Source organism: Eretmochelys imbricata, chromosome 21 (assembly GCF_965152235.1).
Source record: "Eretmochelys imbricata isolate rEreImb1 chromosome 21, rEreImb1.hap1, whole genome shotgun sequence".
NCBI classification, from domain to species: Eukaryota; Metazoa; Chordata; order Testudines; family Cheloniidae; genus Eretmochelys; species Eretmochelys imbricata.
The window spans coordinates 8610146-8636931 of NC_135592.1; the positions used below are offsets into that span (position 1 = coordinate 8610146).

At 49.1% G+C, this 26786-nt stretch overlaps 1 protein-coding gene across 1 annotated transcript; it reads left to right on the forward strand.

The window, feature by feature from the left end:
* Positions 1-2351: 2351 nt before the first annotated feature.
* FMOD (fibromodulin) lies at positions 2352-10481 on the forward strand. The gene is made up of 2 exons (XM_077839478.1): positions 2352-3339; positions 10330-10481. The coding sequence occupies exons 1-2, from the start codon at positions 2352-2354 to the stop codon at positions 10479-10481; spliced, it is 1140 nt and encodes a 379-aa protein (XP_077695604.1).
* The last annotated feature ends 16305 nt before the right edge of the window (positions 10482-26786 follow it).

Genomic DNA, 26786 nt, shown 5'->3' on the forward strand with positions numbered 1-26786 from the left:
TGCCTGCAAGGGGACCTCTGATCTTCCACCCTTATTTGGATTATAGTAGCACCAGCCAAGAGCGCAGCCCCATTGCGCTAGGTGCTGTACATACGGGCAGTGACGGTCCTTGTCCCACAAAGCTTACAGTCTAAATACTCCAGACAGAGAAAGAATGGGAAGTGTTATTGCTATCCCCATTTCCAGATAGGGAACTGAGGCCCAGAGCGAGATAAGGTGACGCAGGAAGATGGTGGCAGAGATGGGAGTTGAAGCCCGGTCTCCTACAGCCCAGGCCAGTGCTGTAAGCACAAGGGCAGCCTTCTCCTTCCGCAGAACAGACCTTAACATTAAGTTGGACTCCCAATGCTCAGAGTAGCTGGAAGCAGCCCACTCTCCATCATGCTGGTCACTCTGAGACAATAAGGCCAGGCCGTTGAATGTTGATGAAGTGCTTTGTGGTACGTACTGGAAGATGCCTCCGTCTCCAGGGTCATTCTCCCCTCCCCCTCTGGGTGGGTGAGCCCAGTCCTGTCCCCACTGGGAGTCTGCTTGCTGATTTGAGGGACTCAGCCTGCTCCCATTGTGTTACCACTGCCCTGAGGTCCTGGCGTGTAAGAGGAGGAGGTGAAGGACTGAACCTGCTCTCATCCCTTTAACCTCCCTCGCTCAGTGCAGCCTGGGGTATTTCCCAGATGCTTTCCAAACTCTTCCTTGCATGCTGTTCTATGCATGCAGAATTAAGGAAGGAGTGTAAGCCACTGTGTGGGTGGTTATATGGCCCTCATGGCCATGGTGTGCCAAAACCTACTGTCGTTAATGGCAAGGTAGGGCAGTATTATGTAGGTAGGGCTTGTTTAGTTTGCAGAAGAGAAGAGTGAGGGGGGATTTGATAGCAGCCTTCAACTACCTGAGGGGGGGTTCCAAAGAGGATGGAGCGCGGCTGTTCTCAGTAGTGGTAGCAGATGACAGAACAAGGAGCAATGGTCTCAAGTTGCAGTGGGGGAGCTCTAGGTTGGATATTATGAAACACTGTTTCACGAGGAGGGTGGTGAAGCACTGGAATGCGTTACCTAGGGAGGTGGTGGAATCTCCATCCTTAGAGGTTTTTAAGTCCCGGCTTGACAAAGCTCTGGCTGGGACGATTTAGTAGGGGTTGGTCCTGCTTTGAGCAGGGGGTGGGACTAGATGACCTCCTGAGGCCTCTTCCAACCCTAATCTTCTAGGAATCCATGATTCCATTAACCCCATTGTACAGTTGTGGAACTGAGGCACGGGATAGATTAAGTCACTTCCCCAAGTCACGAAAGATGCCTGTGACAAAGCCAGGAATGCCAGGTTTCCTGAGTCTCGATCCAGAGCCCTCTCCAGTAGGCCACCGCTCCTCCCCAGCCAAACAGGCTTTGTCTCATTGCGTCCAGGTGCCTGGGTCTGTGACTGCAGCCTGATGAAATATTAACAGCAACAATTTCATGCCACTAATTTAGCCTCTTTTCTTCTGCATGTAAATTATCCATGAATAGACTTTGATCTTAGTAAACGTGTTTGCGATGCAAAAGTCGATGATGAATGGTTACTTCAGCCTCTGGGTTTCATCGTGACTATTTGTCACTTCAGACAATTGCTATTCATGGGGTCTAATTGGTCACTTAAGTCACAAGGTATTGTTTCTGCTTCCTGAGTGGGTGACGCCTAAAGAGCTTCCAAGCAACCACTCATAATGCAAATCTTTATACAGGTCCATGTGCATTAAATATATTTGCAATGTCAGGAGACTTGGGTTCTCTTCTCAGCTCATCACTGACCTGCTGTCTCTGTCTCTCCTCCATCCTGTGTACTTCTTGTCTATATATACTAGGATCAGGAACTCTTACAACGTACAGCTCCGAGCACAATGGGGCTCCAATCTCATTTGTAGCATCTATAGACACTATTGTAATAATAAAATAATAATAATAATAAATAAGTTATCATGATCAAAATGTCACTGGCATGAATCTTCACAAAAAGCAAATGAAACGGTGGTGAATTGGATCCAGCTCTCTCTATTACTGCCACTCAAGGGCCCCCACCCGCAGTGGTATGATAATAACACCTGGCTCTTATACAGCACTTGTCATTAGCAGACCTCAAAGCACTTTACAAAGGAGGTCAGTGTCATTATCCCCGTTTGTACTGAAACGCCAAGAAGGGAAGTGACTTGTCCAAGGTCACTCAGAAAACCAGTGACAGAGTCAGGAATAGAACCCAGGTCACCTTGTTCCCTCTCCAATGCTCCAGGCCCCATGATAAACACCCGCCTGCTTCCTATTTCTAGTCACTTGTGCCTGACCTAAAGTTGCTCATATTTTTCCCACTTCTATACAGGTTCCATGAGGTTCTGCACAATGCACTGGGCTTCTGTCCTGATAGTAGCTGGGCTGTGTGGGGTCTCCCTGGGCCAGTATGAAGACGAAGAAGATATGTACTGGCTGCATCAGTACCGTCGCAGCCAGGCGTTGTCCTATAACTACATGCCGTACTACGAGGATGAGGTCCCTCCTTACTCTTATGTCCCGCCTGGGTCCTCCTTTGCGGAGCCCAACCCTGAGCCCGTTTCCCGGGAATGCCCCCAGGAGTGCGACTGCCCCCCCAACTTCTCCACAGCATTGTACTGCGACAGCCGCAACCTGAGGTACCTTCCCTTTGTGCCTTCCAGAATGAAGTACGTCTACTTCCAGAACAACCAGATCACCACCGTCCAAGAGGGGGCTTTCGACAATGCCACGACGCTGGAATGGATTGCGCTGCACGGCAATCAGATAACCAGTGAGAAGATGGGCAAGAAGGTCTTTGCCAAGCTCAAGAACCTGGAGAGGCTGTATCTGGATAACAACAACCTGACCAAGATGCCCAGCCCCCTGCCCAGGTCCCTGAGAGAACTCCACCTGGCTTACAATCAGATCACCAGGATCCCATCCAATGCTCTAGAGGGGTTGGAGAACCTCACTGCCCTGTATCTCAACCACAACCAGATCCATGATATAGGGGCATCTTTCAAAGGGTTAAAGTCCTTGATCCTTGTTGACCTGAGCTACAATCACCTCAGGAAGCTCCCTGATGGCCTCCCAAGCTCTCTTGAGCAGCTCTACCTAGAGCACAACTACATCTACACCATCCCCGATGAGTATTTCAAGGTGTCCCCCAAGCTGCTCTATATCAGGCTGTCCCATAACAGCCTGACCAACGAGGGGCTCTCCTCCAACACCTTCAACACCAGCAGCATCCTAGAGCTCGATCTGTCTTATAACAGGCTCCAGAAGATCCCCCGGGTTAGCACCAACCTCGAGAACCTCTATCTCCAAGGGAACCAAATCAATGGTGAGCAGCATCCCAACCGCAACCTCTTGATGCTAGGGGGTCCCATTGTCAATGGTCAGGACAAGGGGTAGGGAGATGGGGAGCCAGGTTCTGGCACCGTTTGTTGGATGCGGCCTGGTCTAATGGCCTGAGCAGAGGGACCGGAACTCAGAAAACCTGAATTCCATTGCGGTCTATACCACTGATTTCTTATGTAGCCTTAGGACAGTCACTTCCCTACTCTGTGCCCCTGTTTGCCCCGTCTACATGGTGAAGTGCTCTGAGATGCTAGGATGCACGGTGCTCTGGTAAGTGCAAGGTGTTATCCTTTTGCTCAGTGGAAGTCTTTCTCGTGTCTGTGAGATTATCTTTTTAAATTCTGCAAGATGAGGTAGAACTCCACAGGGAATTTAAAGGTGAAGAAATAACGAGATTGAGATCATTAATGATCAAAAAAAATACTAGCTGAATTAAATCATCAGAGATCAGGTGACAAAGGTCATTTTAGGTACAAATGATGTGGCTGCACTGAGGATGGGGGATGCCACCGAAAGAAGAGGACATCAGAAAGTATAGTGTATCCGAATAGGATCATATCCCTTTAAATGTTTTGAGAACCCTGTCGTGGCGCTCACTGTGTCCTCTATATTAGAAGCCAGTGACAGCAGCAGCGTGTAGGTGGCTAAGACTGACATGTTTGTGTATATCGAGTAAACACAGTTATTTGGGACCCAGCTGTGCGCCCATGTGGTTTCTTTATATGAACTTTTGTTGTGAAAAGAGTAAAAAAGCACAACAGAAAAGGTGTGAAAAGAAGAGAAAGAAAGTCATCCTTTGTATGGCAGGTGAAAGACAATATTCTGCCCTCCCCCTTCACGCTGGTGCACAGATGAATAACCCTAGAGACCTACATTTGGTTCCCTGCACTGGGATGTAAACTGTGGTGCAAGTGACACACCTGATTCCATTCTCACTTACATGGGTGTAAATGGGGAGTGACTCCACTGAAGTCAGTGGTGTGGGTGGGAGCAGAATTGGGTCCAGAGGACATAGGTTTGATCAGGAAGGAGGGGTAAGTGGCAAAGTGGTGTAACTTACGCCACGCTTTGGCACTCAGTGGGCGTGCAAGTCTGCAGGGCCCAGATTCAGACCCGAAGAGTGAGCACAACTCCTATTAAACCTAATGGGGACTGTGTCTGCTTACACCAGACCTGAAGCTAACTCTGGGAATATGGGTAATGGTGTAGGTGCACCTACCCATTTACGTGCATGGGCAAAGGCTGCTTTCTGAATGCCAGATCAGCGCAAGTTACATGCACCTGGTAACATACTCTGTCATTTACACCAAGACTGATTTGACCCATGGGAGTTGCACCAGCTCACTCCAGCTTGCATTTGGCCCATGCAGTCCACTTGTGTCTATGCATTTGGGCTTCTGCCTAACTTAATACTGTATCCATTCCTGGCCTGGAGCACTGGCTTCTTGACATTACTGGCTCGGAAGCCAAAAATAGTGATGCTCCTCTCCCTGGGGTGCTAAAGCACCACAGTGCATCTCTTCTGCCCTGCTGCTGCAAGCATGCATCGTCATTACAATTAGTGAGAGCTGCTGCCTGGCCTTTCCGGCAGCCTCCTCGGCACAGGGACTAAATCCATCTGCACTGTCCAAGAAACTCCAGTGTGGATTTAGCTGGGAGGGGCCTGGGTGATACTGACACGAAAGCCTGAGCAAATGTCTGAGGGAGGGTCTCCATCAGGGTGGGATGATGGGGTTTGTGCTGGGGTCAGATGGGGCTGGGGGTAACAGGGTCTGTGTTGTCACAGGGATTCTTGTATCTGCTCACGTTGGCAGACCCTGAGCCACCCTAGATCAGAGATTTGTGCACAGGATAAATAGTCTTTCTTGACCAGCGGTTCTCCAGCAGGACCGGCATCGCCAGGCTTTGATGACTGCTGCTGTAGGCTCCGCTTGCCCTGCTCAATGCTGAGCTTCTGTCTGTTTCCTCTTTACTGGTGCACATTACATTCGAAGGCAGGGGTTCTCAACGTTTTTCTTTCTGAGGCCCCCCTCAACATGCTATAAAAATTCCACGGCCCGTCTGTGTCACAACAACTGGTTTTCTGCATATAAAAGCCAGGGCCAGAGTTAGGGGCAATTTCCTGGGGCCCCACGCCATAGAGGGCCCTGTGAAGCTAAGTTGGTCAGACTTTGGCTTCAGCCCCAGGTGGTGGGGCTTCGGCTTTCTGCCCCGGGCCCCAGCAAGTAATAATGGCGGCCCTGGTTGGTGGACCCCCTGAAACCTGCTCGTGGCCCCGAGGGGGCCCTGGGCCCCTGGTTAAGAACCACTGTTCTAAGGGGCTATGGAGTTTCCAGACACCACTGCAGTGTAGCATGGACACAGCTGAATGGGAAGTGACAGAGCCAAGGAATTAGTCTGGTTCACTGGGACAGTGGTGTACCATGTTGCAAGAGACACCAGGTGCTGTGTGAGGTCTCATTCAGAGGACTCCCTCGCAAGTGCTGTCTGTGACTTTGATACGGCCATTACATCACTTGTCACTAGCCGCAGCAGAAGTCCCATCTGTAGGGGCAGCATCTCCTGGTTGGAAAGTTGTTGGCCACCTCTCCTTTTCCATTCCTAAAGTCACTTATTGGTCCCCAGAAACCAACTGCCATTAATGGAAGCTCTGCAGGTCCAGATTGGAGAGGGGATGCAACCCTAAACTGTAGCTTGCATGCTGGCCACTTAGTTAATAATATCTCCAGCTATTCCCAACACACATGGAACAAATACGGGAAGGAGGAAGCCTTCAGTCCGTGACAGCATGTTACTGAAGCAACCCACATCATGGGCTCCAGTAACCAGTACACAAAGGTTACCGTGTTCCATAGATGACTCTTCATTCAGAGGGATCCCAAGAAGACACATAGAAAGGACCAGACAAAACCAAGCATCTTTCTTCTTTCAGTCTGCCTCTCTCTCTCTCCCTCCTTACTGGGATCCACTAAACTTCTGCCATCAGCAGCTCTTTAAAATTTCTCCAATTTGGCAGCATCGGGGAATTCAGCTTTGGGCCTGTTTATTCTAAAACCTTGGATCACCCAAAGCAGCTTGGATGTAATAGGCAGATACTTTCACGTCGGAAAGTCTCATGTCAGCATCTAGATTTCTCTCCAAAATATCCAAGTCACAAGAGCAACGTTCCTGTTCAAAATTTGGTTCCCCCCTAAAAGGCAACTGGAAAAATCTTGTCTGAGATTTTAAATGTGCTATTTTGGGGGGTTCCGGAACCTTTAACCTGACAGTCACCACTTTGAATCCAGCCTAGGTCCATTGCTGACCATAAGTCATGAATGTTATTTTCTGAAGGATGTTCAGTACACTGAAGAGGTTTCATCTTATTATTTATTATTGTCTTGCTTATAGACCCAACCGAGATCGGGACCCTATTGTACTAGGGGCTGCATAGACTCATGGTAAGAGACAGTCCTGCCCCAGAGAGCTTGCACGCAGATCCTCAAAGATATAGAATCATAGAATATCAGGGTTGGAAGGGACCTCAGGAGATCATCTAGTCCAACCCCCCTGCTCAAAGCAGGACCGAGCCCCAGTTTTTGCCCCAGATCCCTAAATGGCCCCCTCAAGGATTGAACTCACAACCCTGGGTTTAGCAGGCCAATGCTCAAACCACTGAGCTATTCCTCCCCCCATTTAGGTGCCTAACTCCTATTTATTTCAATTTACCTCCAAAGTGGATTACGCTAATTCAGAATAAGGCATTCCTATTCCGAAATAAGAACATCCACACATGGAGTGAATCAGGAATAGTTAGTCTGCTTTAAATTCATATCCTAACTTTTTCTGGATTATTTTTCATGTCAACAAGCCCTTGGTCTCTTTTGCCTTGCTTTGCCAACTGTTTGATGCAGATAAGAGCACTGCCCTACCTCACCGCAGTGTTGTGAGGGTAAACCCATTTTTTAAGAAAATGGGGGGTTCCTAGAGTAATGGTGGCCATATAAGCACTTAAGGCAGGCACCCCAAAAGAGGCCCCTCCAGGTTAGTGGAAGCATCATGTGTGGGAAGCTTGCCCTGTCATTTCCTGTGCTGCTGAGGTTCTGTGGTTAAACAGAAGCCTTTCATCTCCAGAACCAATCTGGCATCTTTCACAGGGCGAAATTCACTGAAATAAGAAAACAAATGGAACATATATTTTTTTAAGCTGAATGCCTGGAAAAATCCATTCCTGCTTCGCTCCCCTGACAAGCCCTGCGATCCGGATGCTCTGTAATATCAGAGAAACCTGAGCAACAAGCCGTGGCTGCCTGGATCACTTACTTAAATTAAGTGTTCGTGATGCCATCAACTGTTTTAAGGGACATGCGTAGCCCTGCACTGGGGAACTGACAGACATGCAAAACGAGAACAGACTCCCAAATGTTTGCTTTCAACGTGTGCAGTTGTTGAGTCTGCACATAGATGGCGTTAAATCATGCTGGCGCTCAACCCCTTCTGTTTATTTAGTCATGCATTTTTACGGCTGTTTTTGCAGCTGAACTTGAAAATATTCAGTGGGGTTCTCTGAAGACCTTTATTTCCCTGTAGTGAATGAGGAATGCTGCAGATCGACAGAATCGAGAGGCAGTGTTTTGTTTTAACACAGACCTGGCCTCTGCTGAGCTGTTAAGATAATGATGTTATGATCTCCTGGATGGAAGACGTTCTCCCTGTGACCTCATCTCCGATGGACAATATCACTTTGTCTTTAGTGTCATCATCCAAGGATCTCAAAGAACTTTACAAATCCTAATGACTGAAGCTGAGGCAGTGTGGTCCAGTGGATGGGGCATTGAACTAGGTTTCGGGAGAGATTGGTTTGACCCCTGGCTTTGCCACGAACAAGCTGTGTGACTTTTGGGCAAGTCATTTGACCTTCTCACCCACTGACTGTCTTGTCTTCTGAAGCTCTTTAGGGCAAGGGCTGTCTCTCACTATGCGTATGTACAGCACTTAACACAATGGGGCTTGGATCTTGGTGGGAGCCTTTAGATGCTACTGCAGTGTTCCCATGTAGGTAAGTATGTTGGGGTACTCTACATACTAGTACTTAAGTACTTTAAATTTTCTGTACTTAGTACTTGAGTTTAAATACATTTTAAAGATACTTAAAGAATAAATAACTTTTTTTATCTGCAAATACTTTTTCAAAATAGCTGTTTGAAACCATCACATCCCACCCAACTGTCCCAGAATCTGGCTGGCCCCCAGAACCCATTGTCCCAGCTTAGGGGTTTCAAGCCTTGAGTGCCGGCTACCAGGGCTTTTTTCTGTTGGCCCCGCTGTTGCACTAGCCAGGGAGGGTGGCAGCCTTGCCCCCCCCCAACCTTCGTTTCTGATTGGTCAATGCAACTGGCAGCGGGAGACCCGCTCCCCGGCCCAGCTGCAATGGGGAGACTTGTTCACAGGCCCTGGGGAAACCCCAGAGCACAAGGCCCTCTTGTATGGATACTTTTCTGCAGCAACAACTCTGTGATGGATCAGTGTCCAAAGAAAAAACAGATAAGCTATTATAAGAATTAGCTTAATTCTTATAATACAGGGGTTGAAAGAACTTGTACATGTACTTATAAATACATCAGTTCTATTTCCACAGCATACTTGTACTTCTTGTAAAGTTCTCTGTAATGGTGTGCTTGGCACTTATATGAAAGTCCATTTTATCAGTACATGTGGCAACACTGTGCTGCTGTAACAGAAATAACAGGGTGTCACAACAGGGAAATGGAGGCAGTGAGAGATGAAGTGACTTGACCAAAGACACATAGTGAAACAGTAGCAGAGGCAGGAATAGAACTCACGTTTCCCATCTCCCTGCTCTTACCATTAGTCAGGGCTACTCCCCCTGTGAAAGAGCGACAGAGGGCCAGCAGACAGCTCAATGCCTATTCCCTGTCTCGCTGCCCCTGGGTGGTGCTGGAGAGATGGAGTCTCACTGTTCTCCCAAGTCTGCGTGTGAGCAGAGCGGTCACCTCCCTGGCTTTAAATGAGGAACATCTGTGCTAACAAATCTTCTCTCCCCGGCTAGGTATTTGTTAAGTCTCCACCAAGTCCTGGAGCTTTGCTGCCCCCTGGTTGCTCTCTTCCTTCCCAAAGGCTGCACGGAAAGCTGGAGCATGCCCCTCTCCAAAACACACCCTCTCCCACAATACAACAGGGGGCTTTCAAGGTTTGCTGTGGCTCTGCAGTGACCCACTGGGATCAGAGCAGCCCCCTTCACTGTTAGCAGACAGATCTTGCTAGAAGTAAGGATAACAGACCCAGCCCTGCTCTGCAATCTACTTCCCTTCCCCATGTTAACAGGAGGGCAGGGTCTGAACCCTCCCTCAGCTACACGAGTGAAACTCCATTGACTTCAGTGGGGTGACTCCTGATTTACACAGGAATGAATGAGAGGAGAATCAGGGCCAGGGCATTTTCTGCCCTTTCAGACATAGCTAGTGATTTTGGTAGCCTCCGTTTGTTGGGTGCCCAACTTTAAGCGTCCTGCCTGATTTGCAGAGAGAAGGCGCTCAGCGCTGTCTGAAAATCAGGCCTCCTGAAGGTGTCTCAAAATCATTACTCAGTTCTGAAAGTTTTGGCCCTTGTCCAATATATGTTCCAAACCCCACTGAGATAGCCCAAGTGTGGTTTTTAGTTATGGGAGGGATTTTTTTGTTGGGGGGGGGGGACAACAAAGGGGGCACAGTGGTTCTCAACTGAATTCCAAAGGCCCTGTGTCTGCACTATGGAGCAAGACATTGCAATAAAATGCACTGTATAAAAAAGTGTATTCCCATGGTGCCTAGGCATTCTAGTCATGTCCACTTGTTATGACTATTATTACCCATGGTGCTGTTAGTACTGATCGAGCCGAGGCATGGCTCTTTCCCATCAGGACTGTATGAACACTAGCTAGAGAGTTCTGAGCTCCAGCTGTCTCTTAGTGCTCTGTCTCCTTTTCCCCCTGCAGAATTCTCCATCAGCAGCTTCTGCACACTCGTCGACGTCATGAACTTTTCCAAGCTCCAGGTCTTGCGGCTGGATGGGAATGAGATCCAAAGGAACGCGGTGCCCCCAGATGCCCCCCTCTGCCTGAGACGTGCTGCCGTCATTGAGATTTAACCCCAACCGACCCCCCACCCCCGTGCCCACCCCCCTGTCCTCAGGGCAGCACCACACCCATTCCAGTAATCCAGGCTGGGGGAGGCCTTCATTCTTGTTTTAACACAGCTTGATGGTTTGATTTGGCTTCTGCAATAGCGTAATATGGGTGGCACAATAGCAGCCAAAGTAGAAGGGATGTGTCATTAACTCCACCCACTAGCTGCTACCCCTTTTAGCTTATCAGGTCACACCAGTATGGAGGCAGGTCTCTGCTTTGTCCTATAAAAACCCTACTTTTCTCTCTCTAACCAGCCAATCAGTTCTCTTGATGATTCCCCACCATTGTCTTGCTGCCTGCATGTCCATGCGGCTCCCACCAGTATGGGTGGGTTGCCTGGAGGGGACTCAAGTTGTCTCCATTCAGATGCATTGGATTTGAAAGTTTGATGCCAGCTGGGATGGTTTTGGGGTTCATGTTCTGTGTAGGAGGAACTGTGGTAAAGGGATCAGAGACGGGGGAGGAGGAGAATTCAAGTTTTTAAAAGGTGGTGTGGAAAAACAGAACAGGCTATGGGACAGGATGGGGATCATTTGAAGAGAGACTGTGGAAGAGAGGAGCAGAGAGGAAGGGTGAGAGGAAAATTTAAATGGAAAAATTGCAATAATCTATGGGTCAGAACTTCCCCAGGTGTAAATGGGTGTAGCCACATTGACTTCAGGCAGCAGATTTAAAACAAACAAAAGGGAGTATTTTTTCACAAAATGCACAGTCAACCTGTGGAACTCCTTGCCAGAGGATGTTGTGAAGGCCAAGACTATAACAGGGTTCAAAAAAGAACTAGATAAATTCATGGAGGATAGGTCCATCAATGGCTATTAGCAAGGATGGGCAGGGATGGTGTCCCTAGCCTTTGTTTGCCAGAAGCTGGAAACAGGCGACAGGGGATGGATCACTTGATGGTTCCCTGTTCTGTTCATTCCCTCTGGGGCACCTGGCACTGGCCACTGTCGGAAGACAGGATACTGGGCTGGATGGACCTTTGGTCTGACCCAGTCTGGCCGTTCTTATGTGCTTATGTTCTTATGAATGATGCTGATTTACACCAGCTGAGGATCTGCAACTTTACATCCTGTATGTACTGTTCTCCTTTTACTTGAGACTGCTGAACTTTCAGGGGACTATCTTCCTAGGACACACTGCAGGCTTCTGTGTAGCTAGCAAAATGTAGGAGCTGGTTTATAAAGGGGAATTGCTGGGGTGGGCGGGGGGAGGAGGAGCAGATTTGTTTGGTTCAAAGGTTTGCAGGCTAGTTTTTGAGCCCCGCACTTCCCTTCCCTCCTCAGAATGTGGGCAAACCAACACGGCCTATTGCCCGATATGTGGCCAGGTGTCACCATCTAGCTGGAATTTGCCACTAGGATGTTTCAAGCTGAATTGGTCCAAAAGAAAAAATACCAGTAGATACATAAAGCCTGGTTCCCATTTATCCTATGGCCCTTTTGAACTGCAAGAGGGTGGCAGAGCGGCTTTAGCGTGAGTGCAATTATCTTAGTGCCAGCGAGACTCTGTGCTGTGGGTTTTTAAATTGATAGACCATGGGCCAGATTCTGATCTCTGTAACAGTGGTGTCAAACCCGGAACAACTCCATTAGATAAACTATAAGGGTTACAAACCCTCTTGCTTCTAGGTACCGGCTAACCAGCAACTGCTGGAGTTAGGGTGAAACTACTGCTAAGGGAAGCTCGTTCAAGAATTGTCCATGAAGGAATTTCTTGAACATTGCTGTGAAGCCGCTGATACTGGTCACTGTCAGAGACAAGATACCAGACAGATGGGCTCCTGGTCTGAGCTAGTATGACCATTCCTATTGTATGCTAGCCTTCATCTTTCTCTGTAACATTTATAGCATGCCTGCCACCAAAGTGGCTGCCAATGGAAGTCAGTGAGATGTTACTCTGGATTTTTGCCAGAGATCCAAACCTAACCTCTCCTCTTTGTATTAACTCTTAATTCATAGACACAAACACCCTTAGTGGGCAAAGCAAAAGGCGCATATGTGGCTGAGCAACAGAGATGGATCGACAGGCGCCTGAAACAAAGTTAGCCACGTGAACGTGATACATTTACCAGGCAGCAGCACTCACAGGTGGGAGGTGCGGTGGGGGGGTTGTCCCTGTCCTGTCAGCCAGCCATGCCAAAGTACCTATAGGTGCTGGAACTAGGAGTGCGGGGGGATGCTGCCGCACCTGCAGGCTTGAAGTGGTTTCCACTATATACAGGGTTTACAGTTTAAAATTCCACCTTTTTCTGCAGGGTGTTTGCATTGGATAACTGAGTTCCTGCCAAACTTTGTCCACTTCGGGTGGGACGAGTGGAATTTCAAGGCTGCAAGAGCATTAAGTTTCCCAGTTGCACTAAGTTGAAAGTTATAAACTTCTGGCACGACGTAGCAACCTTTTCCAGTCCAGGGAGCAGGAGGGCAGATCTTGGGTGGCAGCTTCCTTGGGGTAGTATCATTCTCTGAGCGGCCTTTCCTGCGTCAGCTCCACCAAACGAATTTGCAGGTGACCAGGAGGAGACAGTGCAGCAGCCATAGCTCGTGAGAAAAAGCGTTCTTGTTACTTTCAACTCCTGTGGAATCCAGCTTTGCTAATCACTGCTCCTAACATAGGGATCATACCTTTCTTTCCATGTGCTGCTTGGCTGCAGATGAAGAATACTACAGTTTAACAAAGTGGCATTCAGAGTCAGTGGTAACTATAATGCGACCCGCCTTGACATTACAATACCAGGCAGGATTCACTCTGGTTCCGTGAGCTTTTGCTTTAAGGCAGACAATCTGATTCTGGAAAGCTGGTTTCATGGTTGTGTGTGAGCCCAGTCAGATGTCGCAATCAAACGAAAGGAGCTGCCCAGACTCACCCTTATTGCAAATTCCCACTGTGCCTTCCCATTGTGGTTAATTGCATTTGTTAAGTGTGGCGCTCTCTGGCTGTACAATTGTTTGCTCTTTTCTCTTGAGGAACTCACAGGGTAGCAAGGCTCGGTCTGCGCTAAGCATCAATCCCCTTGGACTGTTTTGATCTGAAACACCCCTTTTCCCCAGCCCAGATTGGGGTCCCATTTAAAAAAAATCTTGGCGGTGAATCTGAATTTCACAAAAGCCAAAATACCAGCTAGGTTCATTGGACAAGGCAGAGAACAAGGGTCAGGTGACCTTCTGGGGTACTTGGGAAGCTCAAGAGGCCATCTAAACCCTCCACATTTAAACTGCATGCTAACAATATAAAGGAATCTGTACTCTCACCAAAGCATGAATTGTAGATATCATACCAATCAATAAAACCCTTTTTATAATTGCATGGAACGTGTTTCAGGAATGCAAAAAAGAGAGGCCAAGTTCTGATGTCTGGATGGCAATTAGAGATGGGCCTGAAACAAACACTCCAGAACTTTATAAAGGTTTAAGCCTAAATTTTCAAAAGTGACTAGTGATTTTGGGTACCAAACATGAGATGTTAACCTTCAAGGGGCGTGTTTTTTCAGAGGGCAGGACCCTCAACGCTTGCTGAAAATCAGGAAGTCTCCTAAGAATCTCAAGTTGGGGTTCTAACAACAGAGGTGACCAAGATCACTCGTCATTGTTGCAAAGGGAGACCACAGAGTCCAAACCCAGATCCTAATTTTACAGTCAATACCATGCTCCAAACACTCCTGAGCTTCAGGAGTTTTGAAAATGCATCTCTGGATGCAAATTTTGCAGCTTGGATCCCTCTTCCGTGGTGACTTGGCAAGCTCTCATCTTAATTCTTGTCCATTCCGAAAGGTTCTGGAAGGGAGCTTCTGGGCGGAGGGGGTTGTTACTTTAAACAAACAAACCAGCAGCTACCCCAAAATTACGAGAAGCCTGCTGACACCATCACTCAAGGTACCAGATCTGCCACTGGGCTAAAAGGTCAGATAGTCAATTAATGCAAATCATGTAGCACCACTGACCTGTCTGGAAAGTGAGCCATGGACAGTGCCCTGGTAAAGGCTTTCTGCCAGAAGCCCCATTAGCCAGTAATTTTACTACAATAGCTCTTAGAGGCCCCAATGCACAATTGCTCTCGGTGCTGCATGCCCATACAGTAAACAGAGTCCTTGCTCTAAAGAGTTTGGGGGGGTGGCATCACCCTCTCTGGATACCGCTAAAACATCCATGCACCCAGGGCTTAAATTCAGCCAGAACTGTCTGGAGCAGAGCTCTGGCAAATAGTTTCAAACCCATGAGGCAGAAGCCCTGAGCCCTGGCATGCCCCATGGGGCTGAAGCCCTCAGACCCCACCCAGCAGCTGAAGCATGGAGCCCCGAGTGGGACAGGGCATGGGGGGGGCGGGGGTGTGCCGGGAAATACTGTATGGGAATTTAAGTCTTGCCTGCACCCCTCACTATAGCCATTGGCTGAGGGGTGTTGCTTTCAAGCAAAGCATCAGAGAGGCAGTGTGATTCACAGGGTAAGGCCCACCTTGATTTTAAATGCATATTTACTGTGATGAGTAAAATCTTTTCCGGCACCACTGTATTTCTGACGCTAGGTGTCAGTGCTGCATGTCAGTTGCATTCAACTTGCTCTGTTTTTAAAGCCTGAGCTGAGATGGGAATGTTCTGCCCAAGTTTTTCAGCCCCAAATACCCACCCATCTGGCACCTCTCCGAAGCCCTGATGAAGAACACCATCCGCACCCTGCAGGACGGGGTAGGTTAAGGCCAGACCTGTGGGAGCTGAGTCTGCAGTCTGAAGTTCCTCCAACTCAACAAGAAGTTGATGGCAGAACAGTGACGGCTGGGCACAAACCCCCAGCTGATTGCTCCATGCTCGGGAGGGTTGGAGTGGGCTAGAACGGGAGGGCCATCAAGCACTCAGGAGGAGGAGAAAGGAAGAAAGATGAATCTAGTAGAATCTAGTCTGGGGACAAGGCACGTGTCTCCAGGGATTCTCCAGAATATTCATGAATCCGGGCTCCCTGACAGCCTTCATCGGCCCCATCCCATGGGAAGGCAGGAGGCAGATAGGGGGATCCAAGGCACGGCCACTGTCAGTGCCTGTTAAAATGAAAAAGGACCTTGGACCCTGCAAGGTTAGAGCAGATCAGAGGCCAGCTATGAGCTACAAGCCCATGAGCAATCCAGGGATCTAGTGATATAGACAGCTCCTCTCTTTTCAGAGGAGAAGCGGATGGGGTGAGGCAAATGGTGCTTCAGACCAGGCTCACCTAAGAAACAGGCTCTTCCTAGGGGGGGTAGGACGAGCCTGAGATAAAGAGTCAATAGATTCCCAGAGATTTCTAGGTTGGTCTCCCTAATGTACAGCCACTGGCTGGATGCTGGCACACCACTATCTGGATCAGCTGCCTCCAAATGGGATGCCTTTCCATGCCCGGCATCTCTCCATCCTTCCTACCTGCACCCAAAATCCATTGCCTTCAGGTGGGGGCAACCCCATGGCCCACACTGCCTCTTCACATGGCTTCCCAGGACCATCTAGAGATGAGGTCCACAGATACTTGGGTACTCCCCACTCTGCTCTTGGGAACTGCTAGCACTTTGAGCTAGCCCGCATGGTATTCCAGCAACCCCTTGGGAAGAACGGAAGCCCCTGGAGGTGGAAAATGATGGGGTAAGGGAATGAGAAGTTAGTCTCACCCACCAATGGGACCATTGAGCAAACACAATATGAGTACATCGGCCATCACAAAAGCCAAGATAATCCCTTCTGCACAGAATCTGGGTCACGTCCAGTGAAGTCAAAGGATTTCAGCCAGTGCTGGGAGCGATCCAGGTGTGGAGAACTCCTGAGCCTGTGGGTACCCAGCGTGGGCCTACATAGGAGCACAGCTGTTGCAGCTGGAATAGTCGGGTCAGCCAGGCAGGAGACTGCCTGGCAGAGAAACTGGGGCAGCGAAAGCTGTAAGGAAATGCTGAGTACCAATTGCCTTGACACAGGTGCGCAGAGCCGAGGTTACACAAACAGCAGATGGGAGATAATGGCAGTCTCTCTCCTGTAGCTTGCGCCACGAGGGGCTGACAGTACCGGATCCATGGTGCAGGAAGAAAGGAACAGCTTGCAGCCTGACCCAGATAAGGAGAGAGACCTTTAAACAGGCCAGTGCCTGACCACAGTGGAGCTCAATATACTCCTCTCTCTCTCTGTCTAGGAGTTGGAAGGAAACGTGTTCATCAGGCGGCACACGTGAAATTCGAGGCTGGGGTTGGCCGCTCATATTCGGAACTTTATGAGCGCCATGTCCAGTGATCCGTGTCTTCCTCATGTCAACTGATTTTGGCTAGCCTTCACTCTTCTTTGCACACCCCGTTACCATATGAGTTTCCTCCCCACCAACTACACTACTCTGTTGCTTCCCTTCTTATCGGCTTGATCATCTACTCTGGTTGAATTCCCATCCCAATCTCCAGGCATCTGCTGTTGTCAGGGTAAGATTAAGTCATAGGCACTATAGGCCAGTGCCTAGGGCCCCAGTGCTTGGATCAGTGTCAGAATCACAATTTTCATTAAAAGCGAAACAAAACGTTTCTAGCCTTCGTCGTTGCAAAGAACATCCCGAAAATATGAACCCAATGCCTGAGTATTCAGACAGCCTGCAACAATAGCTCTGAGAGGTGCGAACTGCCTCATGCATCTCAGTGGGGTGTTAGCTCCAAGACCCACTACACTGGGGGCTTCCTCAATGGAGGACTCACTGCAGTCAAGCCAGACCTTATGTTAAATCTCTAGCAAAGAGAAGGCCAGTGTGTGGGAGGAGAAAAGTGCAGCCGGCCTAGACCACCCACACACCTCAGTTGCTGGGGTAAGTACTGAAAGGTCCCTCTGCCTTTCTTGGGTTTGGAGAGGAGTTCCTGGTACACGATGCATGAGTAAATATGATGTGCCGTGAACCCCTTTCTGTTAGGGGGTCATGCTGGATTATGGAGCTAACGGAGCCAAAGCAACAAGGGAACCCCACAGCAGGAACAGTCCGGGAATCCGAAAGGCTCGGATTGTCACTAGCATGGGAGTTTCAGGGAGCACACTAGGTGTGGTTAAATGGGATCAGTCCCAGATAGTCCCTCTCCAGCAGATGCAGCCCTCCATGCACAGTTGTTCACATACAGTGTGAAGAAGTGAGGTTTTTACCCACGAAAGCTTACGCTCCAATACGTCTGTTAGTCTACAAGGGGCCACAGGACTCTTTGCCAGTGAACATACAGTTCACATACAGTGACTGCTGGATTTCCAGACAAGTGGGAAGTATCAGTGACTCTCATCAGGTGCATGGTCCCTCCTCAGCTGGTGTTAGCCCAATGGGTCTCCCTGCTGACCCCCAACCATGTCTTATAATGCCCACTAAATGCACACATCTGTCTTTCCTCACGATCGTTGGGAAGCAGACAGTTAACAGTGGCTGTGTCCATGGCTTTGACGTAGGTATACACCAGCTGCAGTGAATGTGTCTGCACGCCCTGGGATTGACTAAACTCCCAAAGTCCTGCCACATGCTCAGGGTCAGCCCGGAGATGGATTCTTTGTGGAGAGGATCAGGCTCAGCATAAGCCCAGGGATGAAGTGTTTGTGAGGAGGGCTCTAGCATTCTCTTCAGTTGTCCCAGAGTCCTAGCCAGGGCATTACAGCACACGCCAGGCTGTGCATATCTGGTCCTGGCGTTCGGCAAGTGACCCGACACCCATCTGCCTTCAGTCTCAAAGCCCTGCCAGAGGCAGCCTGCAATCAACCAGAAACATACCATGGCTCACTACCCATCCTCCTTCCTCCATAATAACATCCATTCATCCAGATCAATGGGAGTAGCGGGGCTAGGAATGGGAAACACACCCCCTGAAGCAGTGCGGGGAGCCCTACTGCCGTGCGGGGCACGAGCATTTGTGGGACAGTTTTTCTCTTGCAAGGAGGGCTGCAAATTCCTTCCCTTTCAGCTGCTCAGCACCCCCCTCCCCTTCCTGTGCTCAAAAGCTGCCCAAGTGCCCTGTACACACAGCTCTTTGTTCCCAAGTCAGATTTTTGCCTTGGAGCACGAAGCTGCCCTTCCAAAAACAACAGCCTTGCACCCTGGGACATCTGCATTGGAGGCCCCTGTCTGCTGACCCATCCCACACCCCCAAAGCCATCGAATTTGGCCTGGGGCGAAAAAGAGGGGGAAGAAAACAAAAATTAAGATGCACTGGGGTGGTTCTCGTAGACAGTGGGGTTGAGTCACAGGCAGGTGGGGACTCTGCATATTCTGCTTTTAGGACCAGATCCTCAGGTTGTATAAATTGGTATAGCACCACTGCATGCCACAAAGACTTGCAGATTCACACCCAGCTGAGAACCTGGCCCGTTAACACCAATGGAGTGATGCTGATTTGCACCAGCTGGGGATCTGACCCACTGATACTAACAGAGCTCTGCAGCTTTATACCAACTGAAAATCCACTGGAACTTGGCAGATTTACCCCAGCCAGAGATCTGGCCCATCGGCTCCAATGGAGTGATGCCAAGTTACACCAGCTGGGAATCTGGCCCTGAATATTCAGCTTCACAAAGGGCTCAAGGACTGGGAGAGGGGCAACCCCCACGCCCCTGGATGGCCCGTCCCCAAGGCAGCCTCAGAAACATCACTGTGCATTTCCAGCTCCATGCATGTTGTCTGGACAAAAGCCTCCATGCAGGGGGGAGATCCCAGCTTGGCTGGGGCTACTGTCCTGCCTAATCCACCCCGCGTCAGCAAGACTGGCAAGGGGGGCTTGACTATCCCACTCCCTTAAGAAAACAGGATCAGGGCTTGCAAAGCAGGTCAGCGCTGGGAAAACACCCTGCAAACAGACTTCGCCCGGCGGGCAGTCCTGGCAAACACAAGCAGCTGCCAACTCCCCCTTCTTCTGTTTCCCCCCCACCACCACCACCACCAAAGGCCACGGCTGCTACAAGGACTGTTGATTTCTAAGGGGCCTCTCCCCCACCACCCTCCCTCTGCAGTGGGCACCGACCCTTTAACAGCACCCCAAGTCACGCCCCCCCTTTTTATCTCCCAAAGGGGAAGGCCCCCATTGGGCCACCAGGCTGCCCAATCAGAGGTCTGTTGTCATGGGGGGGTGGAGTAAGCCCTTGGAGGTGGGGGGAAGATTTTTCACTCTGTTGCTGGGAGAAGGAGGCAGAGGCTGGTACGACAGGCTGCCCTGTGGGGATGGGAACAGGCAAAGCTCCATCTATCCAGGGCAGGCTGTTCCCACCCACTGCAGGAAGAGGGCTGGGGGAGGCAACCTTTGTCTTTGCTTGGTTTCCTCGATCACCAGAAATAAAAATCCTCCAGTGCTTTTCCCTGCCATGGTGGCGCAGCGTGCTATGGGGAGTGGGGGGTCCGTCTTGGGGCACACAGCAGGGGGATTGTTAGAGGCCTCAGCAAGACACAGTTTCCCAAGTGACCTCGGGTTTCGGACACCTCCCTTTTAGGGCGCTCACTTTGAGCCAGGTTTTTCAAAGGTGCTGATCCCATTAACCCCGAGCAGTGCTGCAGTTTCTCCACTCCCTTGCAACTCAGCCCCTCAGAACCAGATTTTCAGAAGCACCCACCGCAGTAGCCAGATTTTCAGAAGAGCGCAACCCCTGTGTAGGCACCTAAATAAGGCCCAAGTTTTGCAAAGTTCTCAGCACCCAGCAACTCCCTCTGTGACACAGATGGACAGATTTTTCCCAAGAACTCAGCACCCAACCTGCATCTAGTGTGCTGAGCTCCTGTGAAAATCTGGGAAATATCTTAAAAGCTGGACTCCCTAAAAATCAGTGCTTACGTCTCAAAATCTTGACCCTGGCGGTCAGCTGTTTTATTCTGGTCTTAAACACCCCCCAATTACAACTTTAGACACCTCCTGGGTGCTCAAGGTTATTTGGGTTTGTTGTTTCAGCACATGCCATCTTTTGTTTATATCTATATTTCCCCCCAAGAAAAGTGCAAAAGACACAAGGAAAATCACAATGCAATGAGTAATCCATTTAAGATGATTAACACTCCTGCTCCGATAGAAAAAATCAGAGAGAGAGAGAGAGAGAGAGAGGCTCTGTCTATTTATCTAAGGCCTTGATTCCACAAAGTTATTGTGAGACTACTCACATAACATTAAGCATGTGTGTAAATGTTTGCATAATCAGAGTCTGAGTCATAACAAAGGGAAGTGTACACATATACACACACACTGTCTATTGCTTTGTGTTTTTCCCTTCTAGGTTGGGTTTCTCCCTAGTTGAAGTTATCATACATATTTGTCACTTCTATCAGCCACAGGCAAAATTCTGCTCTTTGTTATGTTGGTGACTCTACTGAGGGGAGTTTGTTTGGACTGATACTTGTGTAGCTAAGATCAAAATTTGCAAACACACAGGCCTGCCATCTGTAAAACTGGGAAAATAATCCTCACCTCACAAGGGTATTGTGAGGCTTAGTTCCTTACTCTTTGCAAAAGGCTCTGAGATCTTTAGCGGGAAGGTGCTAGAGATGAGCAAATTATTAATTGTTTATTATTATTAATAAGCTGTTGGTTGTTTGAATGTTGGGCGCCAGCAGTTCCTGTAGTTCTGGAAGAGGTAACAAACAGCGCAGATGACTTCCCTTAATAACAAGGAAATAAATAATAAATACTTTGCTTTGGTGATGCGCTTTTCGTTTAAGGCCTTCAAAGTTCTTCACCAACTTTCTCTCATTTTCGCAACACTTTTGGGAGGTAGGGGAAATATTATCCCCATTTTACAGAAGGGAAAGCTGAGTCATGGAGAAAGTAGATTATTTATCCTAGGTCACACAGCCAAGTCAGGAAACGAACTGATTCCCAGTCCCCTGCTCTAACTGTTATACCCCCGCCCTAAGACAGGAATAGAACCCAGGAGCCCTGACTCCCAGTGTTCTAACCATTAGACAACCCAGCCTCACCAGTGTATTTGGAGACTGCACCTGTACCTCCCTACTCCTTCCTGTACACAGATAAGTCTTCAATCAGTATTTCTGGAGTGAAGGGAGGCCGAAGGAAGGGGGAAGGAAATTCCCAATCTGTTCAGCTCTCTTTCTTGTCTCCCCTTTTGTTGAACCTGCCATCTGTCTCGCAGTACAGTACGCCCCGCACCATTCTACGGAAACAGCGCGCGTGCCGTAAATATCAAGGCAGGCTTTGTTTCTGCTTCAAAGACACATCAAGACCCTCGCTACTGAGCCGTGCCGTGCGACCAAAGCGTTTCCCAAACGGGGGCTGCCGCCACCTCGGAAGGCATGGTGGGCCGCAGAGCTCGCTGTGCTGTTCTGGCTTTCCCCTGTCCGTGCTTGCGTTGGGAAAGTCAGGAATCGGGTGGGGAGGGTTTGCTTTTCATTGTTTCCTCTTTCTAACCTGGCAGTGTTTCACTCTGACCCCAGACGAAAGGTAGACGCTCACTGTGTGTCCCTGCTCCAGCCTGGGGTTTTGTCCTCTCCATGATACTAGCCCTGCTGCTGCCTTGCTGAGGGAGAACTGTATTCAGGAATGGGGCCGGGGAGGGAGGGGGAAAGAGTCCCGCTGCCTGAAAGTGTGTGTGTGTGTGTTGCCCCTGGAGATGGTGCTCCAGCTAACATCTGCCATGCCATGCTTGCAGAGTTCAGGAGGAGAACAAGACCCACAGAAGGACCTTCTCCTTTTCCTTTTGTCTCTGCGGCAAAAAGAAATGTAAATAAAACACAGGGGTCCTGCTCCCCCAGCGAGCACCAGAGAAAGGCTCCTGGTAACCCCCATTTCCAAGGGCTCATTTTCAAGGCAGGCAAAGGGTATTGTAGAGATAAAGGAAACTCTAGGGTTTTTCTCCTAGCACCTTTCACCCGAGGATCTCAAAGCACTTAACAAACAATGAATTAAGCTTCAAAATCCCCTTGTGAAGTAGGGAAATATTATCCCCCATTTTACAGATGGGCAAACTCAGGCAGAGAGAGAGAGTCAATGAGCTGCCGAAGGTCATACAGCAAGTCAGTGGCAAAGAACCCAGGAGGCCTGACTCTAACCACTAGTACAAACTCCCCTGCCTAGCAAGCCTTTGAAATGATCAGGGTGCAAGAAGTGGCATCTTGCCCCAGGCTCTGGTGTGGTAGCTTCTAGAGCCACTACCATGGTGCTTTTAACACGCTAGGGGTGGGCATAAAGGACGAAGAATGGATACCGGCCCTAAAATCGCTGGTCTGAGTGCCCAGACCCTGGGTGCCGAGAGGAGGAGGGGGGGGGACAAACATACGGCGAAAGCACTAGCCAGGAAGGACCTGGGAGGCTGCTCTCAGGATGCTGATGTGACATGATGGCCCCTGAGCTGCTGACCCCAATATGGTGGCGCTGGTGCAGCTTAAGGCAGGGGAGGAAAGGTACATGCTGGAGCTCGGTGGGACAATGCAGGACAGAGAGACACAGGGGAACAAACAGCGACCAGGAAGGTAGGAGGCAGTGTGCTCCAGAGAGTACAACCTGACCTGCGGTGTGACCTTAGGTAAGTCATTTCACTTTTCTGTGCCTGTTCCCCTTCGCATCCTTTGTCTGTTTTGATGATCAGCTCTTCAGGGATTTTCTCACGTATGGACAAGGCTTAGCACAACAGGCCCTGACCTTGGGTACTCGTGGTGCTACGGTAAAGCACATTATACCACCAAGCAAAGGCCTGGAAAGCGAATAGACGCTGACGGTCACAGGGACACAGAGACAGATAGCTTGGGAGGTCCCTAGACATGGGATCAACAGGCTAACTGCCCCATTGGTTGTTGCTGTCTGATGGTCCCTCTGTTCCAGCACTTAGACTCTCCGTGGTGTGATGGATTCTGCAGATGTCCTCTCTCCTCCCGAGCGGCCCTCGCTTCAGTAAGCTGTGCAAATAGACCCTTTATTGCGGAGAAGGTAAATTCCTATTGAAATAACAGCCTACAGCTCACCCAGGGCATCTGGCAGCTCATTGGCTGGAGCTTTGATCCTGGCTCCTCTGTGCCAGCCCGTGTCAGGGATGCTCTGGGCTGGCTGCAGGGCTTCTAGTTGCATGGTTTCATTTGAAATGCGGGAAGGAGGCATTAAGTCAGCTCACACTGGGCTTTGAGTAAACAGAGAGGGGACCTGGCCTTGCACTCCAGATCCAGGATTTGGAGCCCTGCAACATTCGGGGGGGTTCAGCTCAGGCACATCTCTTAAAAAAAGAAAGTGATGGGGTGGGAACAAGATCTTCCTTCCTAACTGCTTCTCCCCCAGCCATGCCTCTTGTTTCCCTCTACCCTCTGCATTTATGTCATGTCTCCTTGGCTCCCAGCTTGTCTTTTCCTCTCTTTATCCAGGGAGCTCCAACTCACCGGAGGGGAATCAGATCTCAAATGATCCTCTCTGCCAGATGGGTGGGGGGGAAAATTGTCCTGGCCTGTGAAGCTGCTGAGTCAGAACAGGGCAGCAAGGACTTTGTAAGCAGCCAATTGCACCGCTTGCCGGTAAGGGATCAGTTACACAGTGAAAGTGACAGAATTGTAACAGGGGCCCTGTTTGGGTCCTGTCCACCTAGGAGTTTGAACTGGGTTATAAGACCATTTCCCAGCGCGGTTTGCTGTGTTCCGCCATACGCTGGCCTTCCTCTCTTGTGCATATCTGTTGTTTTCTCCTTTTTCTCTTTCTTACTTATCCCAACTGCTCTGTTTTCCTGCTTCTCCCCTTAGTAGTCTCAAGTGCTAGAACAGTACGTGCTGGAGGACAGTCTTGTGAGCCAACACCAGTTATTCTAGTTTATACCGACAGTGCGCTCAGCAGAGTACAATACACAAAACAAAGACAGCCTCTGCCCCAGAGAGTTTACAGGTTCAAGGATAGACACACAGGGGATGTCGTAGTATCTGAGCACCAGGGAGCAGACAGCTTAGATCTGGGAGGGGCATTTATTTGGCTTTCCCTCGCTATTATAAGTCATGTGTGATGAACGGCAAAGATGAGGTTCCTCTTTTAGAAAGGTAGCATGGCCCAGTGGATAGGACCGCAGAGAAGAACACAGGAGACCTAGGGTCTATTTCCAGCTCTACCACTGATCTTGGGGAAGTCACTTCCCTCCTCTGTTCTCCCTTCCACCTTTGGTCACCCTTGTCTGTTTAGATTGTAAGTTCTATAGGGCAGGGACTGTCTTGCACTCTTGTTCTGATCCAAAGCCCATTGAAAGACTCCCACTGACTCCAATCGGCTTCAGATCTGACTTATATGTTTGTAGACAACGGTGTGTCTAGGCTCTATTGTAATACTACCAATAATAGTTTCTGATGTCACTGAAAATGAGTGTCACTGGTCATTGGCCTTTGAGTGCCAAACGTCCAAGCCACCAGGTAGCAAAGACCGTAGCACTTCATGCTAGTGATTATATAATGAGGGAGTACGACACAGTAGTCAGAGTGTGGGAGTGTGAATCAAGTGTCCTGCTGTGTGACCTTGGATAAATCACTTCAACTCTTCATACCTCAGTTTCTCCATCTTTAAAATGGGGATAATACTGCAGCGGGTTTGGGAGGGTTGATTAATCAATGATTGCAGAGTGCTTTGACATCCTTGGGTGAAAGAGCTCTAGAAGTGCAGCATAACAGTAAAGAAAGGGGGGCAAACAGTGTTTCTAATAAGCTAAGATTCCAGTGGGTTTTTCTGAATGAGCCCCCAGCTGCAGAACCCAGAGGTCAATAGAAAATGTAGGCATGCCGAGCTGTAAAAATAGCGACACTGTTTCACACCAAATCGAAATGCAAGCCCAGCGCTTCCGCCTCGCAGGTCCCACTCCCACAATCAAAGGCCTGAAGGTAGAAAGTATCTGTTTGCTTTGGCTGTCTGTACTGCACAAATAAAGGGATATTCTGAATACACCCATGCACAAGGGCGTGGGGCTTTATTTTTGCTGGCAACAGATCCCTTCTTAGAAACAGTGCCCGCCACCACCTTTCCCCCAAAAATGTCATTTATTTCTCCCCCTGCCAAAAAATCACCTGACATGATGGGCATCATACACCAGCCTCTGTCAGGCACACTGTGTTGCATGAAGCATGGTTACTGTAGACGGTACACTCCAGAATGACTCAACCTGGGTGTAAGTGGGCAGAACATGCCCTATAATACACTAATGTGCTCTAAACTGGCATCTCCTAACCTGATCCTGCCTATTCTGGCTGCCTCTAATCTAATGAGTCATGTCCTGACCTGATCCGTCATGCCCTAGAATGTCCTAACATGATCTAGCATGCCCTATAACATTCTAACTCTGCATGTCCAGACCCGATGCCCTATAAACCATACTGTACTAACATGTTCCAGCACGCCCTAAGATTTCCCAGTTTGAGACATCAGCTGAGATGTTTAAAGCTTGTTCTCTCTGGGTGACAACAAGCGTACGTGAGTCTGTGGGCTGGACAGCTTATTCCGTTCCTTCTCCTATTTAAAATTACCCTGAACGTTTTTGTTGGCTTCTACCCAACCTAGAGGAGAAGCGAGCTTGTGGAAAGGCTGATACAAGGAGGATGTTCTCTCAACTGGTCAGAAGACCGCATCAGTGGGGAAGATTTATTTCTGAGCGCTAATCTCCTCCTCTGCCTTCTGTATTCCCAAATTCTCTTCCTTCCGTCTGTCTTTGAATAGCTGCAGTTCAGGACCCAATAAAAAAAAGAAGTAAACGAGAGCTGGGTGACTAGACCCACTGCACAGCTGGGAGTGAGCATGCAGGTGCATGTTCACGTTTCCTCATGTTGGCATGTGAACGTGTGTACGGGTTTGTGTGCGTGCGTGCGAGAGAGAGGTGTGTCACAGGCAGGGATGCGGGGACAGGAGATTGGATGGTCTAGGAATTCCACAGAAAAGAGTGTTTGTCAATCAATATATAAAGGAAAAACAAACAATCTGTGAACTAACAGCTGATGGACTGAAATCAGTATTAGTCATTTGGACGGGTGGGTGGCACTCAGGTACTACTTTGACGGAGGCCATACAAGTATCTAGACAGATCGACCTTTATTTCACCATTTCTGCTGTTAATAGTAAATACTTTCTATATCAGCAGCACCGTCACCCGGAGCATTTCAATGCACTTTTCAAACATTAATAAATTAAACCTTAAATGAGTAGACAGGGGAAAAGTTAACCCTGTTTTACAGATGGATAAAGTGAGGCCTGGAGCGCGTGAGTAACTAGCATGTGTGTGGGAGAGTTAAGAATAGAACCTAAGCATTTTCAACGTCGGTCACCTACTCTAATCACTAGGTCAGTGCTTCATCTCCGATAAAACTTCAACAAAACTTTGTTCACAA